Source organism: Aotus nancymaae, unplaced genomic scaffold (genome assembly GCF_030222135.1).
Source record: "Aotus nancymaae isolate 86718 unplaced genomic scaffold, 86718_ANA_hifiasm-v0.15.2.pri h1tg000059l, whole genome shotgun sequence".
Classification (NCBI taxonomy): Eukaryota; Metazoa; Chordata; class Mammalia; order Primates; family Aotidae; genus Aotus; species Aotus nancymaae.
The window spans coordinates 9,339,780-9,351,048 of NW_026988473.1; the positions used below are offsets into that span (position 1 = coordinate 9,339,780).

Below are 11,269 nucleotides of genomic sequence, written 5' to 3' on the forward strand. Positions count from 1 at the left end.
AGCCTGCAAAGTAGGGGATTAGACTTGGTTGATCTCTAAGGTAGTCCCTTTACATTCTAACATGGATTTTATAAGGCACCTTTAAACTTCCAATTGAGCCTTCCAATCATTTATCACTATTACTGGGTGACCTTAACCAGTAAACCTCTAAATTAAATAGGCCATACAGAATGGGCTCTCTTCCAGATTGATAACAGTGATTTTTTCAGAACAGGGACAAAGCAGCAGAAAATTGGTAGTAGAGGGATTTGTGATTATCATGGCAGTTCCTGTTGAAGGTTTTGTTACTGTTTCATGGTTGATTAGACCTGTCTACTCTGGTTTTTGGATAGTCCTCAAGGGCAGTTGGGAGGCGAGGGCACAGAAGGGGTAGGAAAAAGGATCAGTCCTTTGGACAGCAGAGCCCCTCAGGATGAGAGTGCGCTTGATCATAGAAAATGAGGGTTACAAACCAGCACAGAATGCTTAAAGTTACTTTTTACTTTAAGTAAGACCAGAAAATCTAGGATTCATCTGAAAGCAGACAAGGGCCTCAAGGTTTTCTGAAGTGGATTCTGTTATGGCTCCTCGTGGCTTCTTGGGGCTAAAAAACATGGCCACTACCAAGGAAGATGAGGAATAATTTTAAAGATGCTTACTTGGAGAAAGAAAGTATACATTGATCTGGAGTGACAGTTCTCCAGCTTAAAAAAAAATGTTCTTGCCGGGCACAGTGGCTCACAACTATGATCCCAGCACTTTGGGAGGCCAATGCAGGCCATGAGGTCCAGAGATCGAGACCATCCTGGCCAACATGGTGAAAACCCATCTCAACTAAAAAAAATACAAAAATTAGCTGGGCATGGTGGTGTGTGACTGTAGTCCCAGCTATTTGGGAGGCTGAGGCAGGAGAATCACTTGAACCTGGGAGGCAGAGGTTGCAGTGAGCCGAGATTGCACCACTGCACTTCAGCCTGGTGACAGAGTGGGACTCTGCCTCAAAGAAGAAAACAGTGTTCCTTTTATGTTAACTCAAAATTTTGTTTTTGAGATAGGGTCTCACTCCTGCACAAGCTGGAGTACAATGGCACAAACAGCTCACTGCAGTCTTGACCTCCTGGGCTCAAGGTATCCTCCTGCCACAGCCTCCTGAGTAGCTGAGACTACAGGTGTGCATCACTACACCTGGCTAATTTTTAAAATTTTTTGTAGAGGCAAGGTTCTCACCATATTACCTAGGCTGGTCACGAATTCCTGGACTCAAGTGATCCTCCTGCTTCAGCCTCCCAAAGTGTTGGGATCATAAGCATTAGCCACTGTGCCAGGCCTCAAAATGTTAAAATAAATGACAAAAAAAAAAAAAAAAAAAAAATCAGCCGCCAGGCGTAGTGGCTCACATCTGTAATCCCATCACTTCAGGAGGCAGAGACAGATGGATCACAAGGTCAGGAGATCGAAACCATCCTGGCCAACATGGTGAAACCCTGTCTCTACTAAAATACAAAAAATTAGCTGGCCGTGGTGGCACATACCTATAGTCCCAGCTACTCAGGAGGCTGACACGGGGGAATTGCTTAAACCCAGGAGGTGGAGGTTGTGAGCTGAGATCGCGCCACTGCACTCCAGCCTGGCAACAGAGCAAGACTGTGTCTCAAAAAAAAAAAAAAAAATCAGCTAGGTGCAGTGGCTCGCACTTGTAATCCCAGCACCTTAGGAGGTAGAAGTGAGAGGATCACTTGAGCCCAGGAGTTAAGAGACCAGCCTGAGCAACATAGTGAGACCCATCTTTACAATAAATACAAAAATTAGTAGGCCAGGTGTGGTGGTACACTCCTATAATCCCAGCACTTTGGGAGGCCAAGGTGGACGAATCACGAGATCAGGAGTTCAAGACCACCCTGGCCAGCATGGTGAATCCCCCTATTAAAAATACAAAAAAAATTGGCAGGGCATGATGACACATGCCTGTATTCCCAGCTACTCAGGAGGTTGAGGCAGGAGAATAGCTTGAACCTGGGAGGCGGAGGTTGCAGTGAGCTGAGATCGCACCACTGCACTCCAGCCTGGGTGACAGAGCGAGACTCTGTCTCAAAATAAAAGAAAAAAAGGAAAATTAGCCAGGCATGGTGGTGTGTGCCTGTAGTCCCAGCCACTTGGGAAGCTGATGCGGGAGGATCACTTGAGCCAAAGAGGTGGAGGTTGCAGTGAGCCAAGATCGTGCCACTGTGCTGCAGCCTGGATGACAGAGTGAGACCCTGTCTCAAAAAAACAAAAATAAAAACAATTTAGTTAGTTTAGAATATGCTTCTTCCAGTTACACATGGCCCACTGGAAAACAGCTAACATTATCTGTAGAAGAGGGAGACAAGATGCTGACACTGGGGCGGAGTGAGGCATAAGCAGTCTTTTGCATGATGAGAGACTGGATGCAGATACAGAGGAAGGCAGTGCATTTAGAGACGAATTTAGGCTGCAGCCTGGAAAGAGAATCAGTGGTCATCACTGCCTTTGTGTCCACACTGTATCACTAAGCAAAGCCAGTGAGAACAAACTGCTGGGATAGTCACAACCCTCTCTTGGAGTGGATGAATTCCAGGGACAGGTGCCACAAGGAAAGGCTGCAACCCCCACAACAGAAAATATGTATTTATTATAAAATAAAGTTTGTATCATGATGAGAGTAGAAAAATAACACTATGAGCTATTAAAGAAGTTCTAGAACTCAGTCTCTGAGGATTGGGATAAGAGGGTTTTGCATTGCTCTGGAAGCCTACCAACATGAGGTTCTCCATGCTCGTGTGGGAGGGAGCATGGGGCTCAGGTCCTGCTTGAAGCCCAAGGAGCCTAGATGGTCCACACGAGATGCTCTGGCCACGGTGATCAAAGAGGAGAACTTGAGGTCAGCAGGGAACTGGTTCTGAGAAGGGCCAGAATGGGAATAACCTTGCCCCTCCCTATACCGGAGTGTAGAAGAGTCTCTTGGGCTGATGATCCTGGTTTAGAAGATGGTACCCATTGGCCTTATGCTGAGTTGCTTGCCCAAATGTCTGTGCTGAAGCCACACAGCCTTTCTCAGGACAACTTGCCCCTCCAATTCTCACCGACGTGGCTAAAGTACCAGAAGCAATATGTGTGGTATCAGCCTGATGGACTGCTGGCTGAAATTTTGTACTTCAAATCCTGTCCATACTGATGGCAGAAAGAAAGAAAGAAAATGTTAAAAGACTAGTAAATGAGAGCAGCTAGACTCAACTGTTCTATATTCCAAGCCTCCTGGCCCCAAAAATAGGGAGAGTATCTTCCCCAAGTGGGAAACGTTCTGCCTACCCTAGACAGGAAAAGCAATCCCATAGACGCCCCTTTCCCCCTCTAGAAAAAAGTCTTCTAGATCCCGTAGGCTTCAAAAGAATACTGAATCCCTCCCTGTGACGGGAACCCAACCCTTTAGTGAATGGTCCCTCCGCAGCAGTACCTGGAGAAAGCAGCCAAGGTGAGCACCGCAAGCAACAGCTCTGAGCCACAGAAGAAGAGCAAGATGCCGTTCATGATGGCTTCCAGGCGGAGTACGTAGGTCTGCAGCAGCAAGTAATAGGAGGCCATCATGGCAGATGGGAAGGTCAAGGCTACGCTAATACTGAGTGGCATCTTTCGTTGGCAGAGGTTTCCCTTTGTACCTGTCAGACACAGCCCGTGGGGTCACCTCCAAATGATCTGCTTTTTCTGGCCCAGGGGAAAGGTGGAGGAGATGTGATGGAATGGCAAGGCAAAGAAAATGATCCTGAGTGGGAGTGGGCAGATTTATAAATGGGATCCCACTGTACTAAAAGTTTGAGGCTTTGGGAGAGTTACAAGATTAAAGTCACTTAATCCAGAGGTCCTGCTTCCAGTCTGTTTCCCACTCAAGGGACAATGGGATCTTTATTTGGGGAAAAGAATTTTTTTTTTAATTATAAAAATAATATATAATCATTTAAAATTTTTCAACACAGAAACTTAATTTTGGAGAATATAGAAAGTGAAAAGCCTCAGCCAGGTGCAGTGGCTCACACCTGTAATCCCAGCACTTTGGGAGGCTGAGGCGGGTGGATCACAAGGTCAGGAGTTCGAGACCACGGTGAAACCCCGTCTCTACATTGAAAAAAAAAAAAAAAGGCCGGGCGCGGTGGCTCATGCCTGTAATCCCAACACTCTGGGAGGCCAAGGCGGTCGGATTACCTGAGGTTGGGAGTTTGAGACCAGCCTAACCAAAATGGAGAAACCCTGTCTCTAAAAACACACACACAAAAAAAAGAAAGAAAATGAAAGGTTTCCATGTCCCTACACCCTGAAGATTATTATTAGAGAATGATGTGTACTGTTTCAGATTTTTTGTAAGGATATATTCACATATTACTATTTATTATTATAAAAATAGAAGCATACTCTACATCCTGTTTTGCAACTTATTTTTCCCCACAGACATTTTTCCATACACACATAGCTACCTTAATTTTTTTTTCTTTTTAGACAGTGTTTCATTCTGTCACCCAGGCTGGAGTGCAGCTGCATCATCATAGCTCACTGCAGGCTCAAGGGATTCTCGTCACTCAGGCTGGAGCGCAATGGCGCGATCTCAGCTCACTGCAACGTCCACCTCCTAGGTTCAAGCAATTCTCCTGCCTCAGCCTCCCAAGCAGCTGGGATTACAGGCACCTACCACCGTGCCCAGCTAGTTTTAGTATTTTTTAGTAGAGACTGGGTTTCACCATGTTGTTCGAGGCTGGTCACGAACTCCTGACCTCAGGCAGTCTGCCCGTCTCGGTCTCCCAAAGTGCTGGAATTACAAGCATGAGCCACTACACCCAGCCAATTTTTTTAAATTTTATTTTTTGTCTCACTATGTTTCCTAGACTGGTCTTGAACTCCTGGCCTTAAGCAATCTTCCTGTCTCAGTCTCCCAAGTTCTGATTACAGGCATGAGCCACTGTACCTGGCCTTAACTGTTCTTTGTTAATAGTTATAAACGATTCTATTGAATCAGTGCTGTAATTTATTTAACAATCCTGTATGGACAACAAGTGTTTAGGTTGCTTATAGTGTTTTGATGTTACCAAAGTTTTGGCGATAAACATTCTCATATAGCTATCTTTGCATATCTGTGGAAGTTTTTTGTTTTTTGTGTTTTTTTGTTTTGTTTTGTTTTTTTTAAATCTAGTTTTAGAAGTGAAATTGTTGGGGCTGAGACTACAAATTTTATATGGTAATAACTATTACCAAAAAGAGTTGTACTAAGCTAAATTACCACAAAAGTGTATAACAATCTGTTCCCCATCCTTATAACTGGGTGTTGTCAATCTTTATCTTTGCCAGTCTGATGGGTAAAAAATGTTACTTTGTTTCAGTTTGATTTTTATTAGTGAGTTTGAGCATCTTGTCAAGTTTTACTGGTTCTCTGTAATAATTTTTACATGAACTACCTATTAATGTTCCTTACCAATTTTTTTGTTTTTGAGTCTCACTTTGTCGCCCAGGCTGGAGTGCAGTGGATAATCTTGGCTCACTGCAACCTCCACCTCCCGGTTCAAGCAATTCTCCTGCCTCAGCCTCCCAAGTAGCTGAGATTACAGGCACCTGCCACCCACACCTGGCTAATTTTTGTATTTTTAGTAGAGACTGTATTTTTGTATTTTTACCATGTTAGCGAAGCTGGTCTCGAACTCTTTACCTCAAATGATCCACCTGCCCCAGCCTCCCAAAGTGCTGGGATTACAGGCATGAGCCACCACCGTGCCCTGCCAATTTTTTGAAGTTATTTTGTCTTTTCCTTAGTGACTTATGTGAGCCTTCTTTTATCCTTTCTTATATATGTTGCAAGTATTTTGTTCCTAAGTTTCTGCTTTAACTTTGATTTCAGGGATGACATATTCTAACAAATAAAGGTTTTGCTCTGTATTTCTGGGGTTATGAAGCTTGTCCTACAGGCCAGGAATGTTGGCTCATGCCTGTAATCCCCGCACCTTGGCAAGGCCAAGGTGGGGGGATTGCTTGAGGCCAGGAGTTTAAGACCAGCCTGGGCAATGAGGTAAGACACTGTCTCTACAAAAAATTCAAAATTAGCCAGGCATGGTGTCACATGCCTGTGGTCCCAGCTACTCGGGGCTGAAGTGGGAGGACTGCTTGAGCCCAGGGCTTCAAGGCTGCTGTGAGCTATAATCGCATCACTGTACTCCAGCCTAGGTGACAGAGTGAGACTCTGTCTCAAATAAATAAATGTTAAAAAAAAGTCCTGGCTGGGCATGGTGGCTCACGCCTGTAATCCCAGCACTTTGGGAGGCCGAGGTGGGCGGATCACCTGAGGTCATGAGTTCGAGGCCAGCCTGGCCAACATGGAGAAAACCCATCTCTACTAAAAATACAAAATTAGCCAGGCATGGTGGTGCATGCCTGTAATCCCAGCTACTCGGGAGGCTGAGGCAGGAGAGTCACTTGAACCTGGGAGGCTGAGGTTGCAGGAAGCCAAGATCATGCCATTACACTGCAGCCTGGAAAACAAAAGTGAAACTCCGTCTCAAAAACAAACAAATCTGGCCTGTAACAAACAAATCAGGCCTGGCAAGGTGGTTCATGCCTGTAATCCCAGCACTTTGCAAGTCCAAGCCAGAGGGATCATGGGGTCAGGAGTTCGCGACCAGCCTGACCAACATGGTGAAACCCCATCTCTACTAAAAATACAAAAATTAGCTCGGTGTGGTGGTGCGCACCTACTACGCAGTCCCACCTACTCAGGAGGCTGAGGCAGGAGAATCACCTGAACCGGGGAGGCAGAGGTTACAGTGAGCTGAGATCATGCCACTTCGCTCCAGCTTGGCAACAGAACAAAACTCCAATTAAAAAAAATAAAATCCTACAAGAGATCCTTATTCAGAGAATTGTCAGGGATCTTAGGACTGATCTGTGCAGGATACACTGCCTCCTCTGACATGGAGTTATAACTGAACCTATTCCCCAAGAAAACTAGTGAGAGGAACCAGGCCCTCTTCTTGCAATTAGGCAGCTGAAAAGGAATCATCTAATATCCCAAGCTATTGCCCATCTCTAGCCTTACAGAGCAATAAACAGGTAAATGTTAACCCAATATACGAAGCAGCAACTTGAAACTTCAGAGAGGGAGTAAAGGGATATACCACCAGATCCAATCTTTGACAGTTAACCTAGGTTATGTACTTTTCTTGTTAATCAAGTTACAGATACAGCTTGTCTCATAAGGAGTGGAAATATTCTCTGGACAACACTCACCAAAAAACAGGCGAATTACTTCAATTCCAAGGTAAAGGAGGAGCATCACCACATCCAGTGCTAGGTTAGCTGTTGGATATGGTAGCAGGAGACCTGCCAATAGAAAGCCAGAGTTTGCATACGACAGATAACGGCACCCACAAGAACTGCCACACACTTGGCAAGAAAGAGGACATCTGTCTCAGCTTTCCATGAACTAGTTAGTAGGACGTGGGCATTATTACAGCTGCAGGATACATAAACTCGCAGTGCAACTCCGGCTCATTATTACCGCGTTTTACCCCTAACTCCAAAAGTCTCTGGGGACTCCACTCTCCAAAATGATTGGATGTACAGGGGTACACAGGCCACTGAATAGCTTCTGAGGGTCACCAATGGGCTTACAGCGGAGCTCAGCAAAGAGCAACAATGTGGGCGCAGTCAGAACGGAAAAGGCCCCATTTCCCAAACTCAAGAAATTCTTGCTGAGGGGCTGCCTGTGGAATCATACTCAAATAAGCCATCTGATGAGGAGGCCTGCCTTGCAGCGACAAAGAACTGCAGAGGGCAAAAAAGAACAGAAAATAAGAAGGTTCTTGGTAGGACATGGCTCTGAGCTGAAATGGGGGAAGGATGCTGTCGTCCAAGCCCCAAGCCTTCCTTACCTTTATACAGAAACATGAAAAGTTCCAGCAGGAAATAGGTAGCATTATACCACCCGTTCAGAAAGAATAGGATTTCCAGCGGGGTGGAGGACAACCGTTTCCCTGAAAAAGGAGCACAGAGAAGTGGGATGGGCAGGAGGACGGCTCCCTCTCGAGGCTCCTCGAATGGGTTGGTATCTACCTTGGGGAAAACTAGGGGCAGCGGCTAATGGGACCGGCCACTTAGGGACACTTCTGGTTGCTGATAATAAGGGGGGCGACGGTACGGGGGTGAGTGTGGAGGGGGCTTCCCTCCTTTCCCAGGAATCACCGTGAAACTCGACTCTTCGGCTTCAGGGGTACAAGTCAAGAGGCAACTCGCAGCTGACAGACATCTCAAAGATCTCTCCCTGTCACTATTTGGGAGGGGAAGTTGGGGCGCGGAGACCCACATATTCGTACCTGAGCCAGCCTAGAAGAGGCCCAGCCGAGGATGTGTAGCTATCTGAGCCCCGCACCCGGAGACCTTCAGGCTCCCAGGCTGGGCGGGGCCGCGGAAGCCCGCTTTGGACCAGGGAGGCGCCAAGTCCCTAACGCTAGAGAAAGGAGGGTTTAGGTCAAGCTCTGGGACAGAGGTGGGAGGGAGGGGCCGAAGGGAAAGGGACCAGCGACTCACACACCTCCGGAATCTCACCTCGCGGCGCCATCTTCAGTGTCCATGGAAACTGCGTACGCTGCCACGGCGGGAGCAGCGAGGCGCTGCCGGAAACGGGGACGGAGCGGCCTGGGCTTCCGGGCTCTTCGACTGCCCGCTGCGCTCTGTGCCCAACCCGAGCGGGATGAGCTCGGGCCTGGCGGCAAGTGGCCTTCGCTCGATGTCCCCGTTCCAGATCTAAAACAGTGGCCTCCCACGACGCCGTCGCCTGCAGGACTTCGGGGGTGTGGGGGAGGACCCCAGAGGGGTCCTCGGGCTACCGGGCGTTGGGCGGAAGTGGCCAATTGTGACAATGTGACCAGGAGATTGGCGAATAAGTCCTAGTCCCAGCATTCGCTTTTTTCATCGGAAACGATAAACGGTGTGCGCGACGGATCTCTGCAAATGCGGGGTGGGGGTTAGCATTGGTTTTTTTTCTTTTCTTCCTTTTTTTTTTTTTTGAGATGGAGTTTCGTTCTTGTTACCCAGGCTGGAGTGCAGCGGCGCAATCTCGACTCACTGCAACCTCCTCCCGGGTTCAGGCGATTCTCCTGCCTCAGCCTCCTGAGTAGCTGGGATTACAGGCACCTGCCACCATGCCCAGCTAATTTTTGTATTTTTAGTAGAGATGGGGTTTCACTATGTTGCCTAGGCTGGTCGCGAACTTCTGACCTCAGGTGATCTACCCACCTCGGCCTCCCAAACTCCTGGGATTACAGGCATGAGCCACCGTGCCCGGCCAGCATTGGTCTTTTCTGCGGTCTATTTAGTACCAGGTAGAGACACCAGGGAAATAGAGCGTCCTTTCCAGGAGCACAAATAAAATGAAACCAGTCACCACGTGATACATAAAGTGGTGCAGTGAGAGCTGAGAGGACAAAGTGCTCCCACATGGAAATCGAAGGTAGTTTCCAAGAGGCGGTCTGTGAGCTGGGCTTCAAAGCCTGCCTGATTCGGATTTGGAGCAGTAAAAGCATGTTGCTGGCTGGGTGCGGTAGCTCACACCTGTAATCCCAGCACTTTGGGAGCCCGAGGTGGGTGGATCACCAGAGGTCAGGAGTTGGAAACCATCCTGGCCAACATGGCGAAACTCCATCTTTATTAAAAATACAAAAATTAGCCGGGCATGGTGGCGTGCGCCGGTAGTTCCAACTGCTTGGGAGGCTGAGGCAGGAGAATCGCTGGAACCCGGGAGACGGAGGTTGAGTTGCAGTGAGCTGAGATCGTGCCACTGCACTCCAGCCTGGGCGACAAAGTGATACTCCGTCTGGGGGCAGGGGCACAGGAGGTGGGGAAGGTGTTGCTGCAGGCAGGGGAGTGCATAAAGAAGGGTTTTGAGAGGACTCAGGCTGACTTGGCTGTTAGCCCGTTGTGCAGGAAACAGAGGGCATGCTCCAACCAGGTAACCTGAGGAGAGTGACTAAACTTCATTTTACTTATTATTTATTTTTGAGATGGAGTTTCACTCTTGTCACCCAGGCTGGAGTGCAATGGTGTGATCTCTGGTCATTGCAACCTCCGCCTCGTGGGTTCAAGTGATTCTCCAGCCTCAACTTCCCAAGTAGCTGGGATTACAGGCACCCATCACCATGCCCAGCTAATTTTTTTTTTTTTTTCTATTTTTAGTACAAAGGGGGTTTCACCATGTTGGTCAGGCTGGTCTTGAACTCCTGACCTCAAGGAGCTGGTCTGCCCACCTTGGCCTCCCAAAGTGCTGGGATTACAAGCATGAGCCACCACACCAGGTCAGGCCAAAAGTGACTAAGCTTTAAGTAAAATGCTTTACTGCTGGCTAACTGGGATGGGGTGGGGCTATAATTGTTACTTCTAGGCTTAAAAGAGAAGGTCCCGAAACAATTCCCTGAAGCTGGATGTGCGTAGAAGGCCTACCTACCACTAGGAGTCCCCACAGTCTAGGAGGCTAGTGAAGAAATATCAGGGACCTCTATCTCCCTTCTCCACTCTCTGATCTCTACATGTGTCTCCGGCTGGTACAACTTAACTGCAAGCTGGAGGGTAAGGAAGCCCTTAAATGCATTCTTTAGGGTCAGTAGGAAAGCACAGAGATTGAGGTGGAAAGGGATCCGGATCCTGCAGCCCCATCTCTGCTGCCTACAAGACAAGAGACGTTAGACGAGTTCCTGCTCTGAGCCTCATATGGAAAGAAAGTGGGCCAGCTGCTTGTTTTTGTAATTAAAAGTGTTCTGAGAACATCATCATGGTCACTTACTTACATGTTATATAATGCTGCTTTCATGCTATTATGGCAAAGTTAAGTAGTTGGTTGCAACAGAGACCACATGGCCCACAGCTTTAAATACCATCTAACCCTTTAAAAAAAATTTTGCTAACCTATGTCAGAGTATACCACAACTTCATAGATGCCAAAAGCTGACAGTGAGGCCAAACTACTGATAGCATGGCAAACAGCAGGACATCAGCATGGCAATCTGGACCCCTGCTCCCAAGTCCAGTGAGTGACACAACGAGCCCAGATGGTACTGCACTCAAGGAGTTATGCCACAGCTTGGTGGAGCCCAGAGCCAAAGGCTCAGTACCTTTTTTAGCAAGCAGCAAATAAAGCCAGGCCCCTTCCGCTGGGGAGGGAGAAATTACACTGCCATCACACTGTGGTCACTTTGGTCTACTTAATTGCTTGTGTGCTCAGTGTCAGGAGACAGGCTTTTTGGTTTGACAC

At 47.6% G+C, this 11,269-nt stretch overlaps 1 protein-coding gene across 5 annotated transcripts; it reads right to left on the reverse strand.

Annotated features, from left to right (window-relative positions):
* Positions 1-2,607: 2,607 nt before the first annotated feature.
* Positions 2,608-8,647, reverse strand: TMEM216 (transmembrane protein 216). Of its 5 annotated transcripts, none has more exons than XM_012454381.3 (6): positions 8,572-8,603; positions 8,340-8,473; positions 7,899-8,000; positions 7,255-7,347; positions 3,452-3,653; positions 2,608-3,168 (listed from the first exon to the last, which is right to left on the reverse strand). In XM_012454381.3, the coding sequence occupies exons 3-6, from the start codon at positions 7,912-7,914 to the stop codon at positions 3,153-3,155; spliced, it is 327 nt and encodes a 108-aa protein (XP_012309804.1). In that variant the 5' UTR covers positions 7,915-8,000; positions 8,340-8,473; positions 8,572-8,603; the 3' UTR covers positions 2,608-3,152. The 5 variants fall into 5 exon arrangements, with proteins under 5 accessions (XP_012309804.1, XP_012309805.1, XP_012309802.1 ...); XM_012454382.3 differs by having other exon boundaries at positions 8,558-8,575; XM_012454379.3 differs by lacking the exon at positions 8,340-8,473 and having other exon boundaries at positions 8,572-8,647.
* Between the last annotated feature and the right edge of the window lie 2,622 nt (positions 8,648-11,269).

What these genes read in the sequence shown, in the direction of transcription:
- TMEM216 (XM_012454379.3), bottom strand. An exon ending in TTTCATGTTTCTGTATAAAG is followed by an intron (nt 7,348 to 7,898) that starts GTAAGGAAGGCT and finishes TTCTATTGGCAG; the next exon opens with GTCTCCTGCTACCATATCCA. An exon ending in AGTAATTCGCCTGTTTTTTG is followed by an intron (nt 3,654 to 7,254) that starts GTGAGTGTTGTC and finishes TGTGTCTGACAG; the next exon opens with GTACAAAGGGAAACCTCTGC.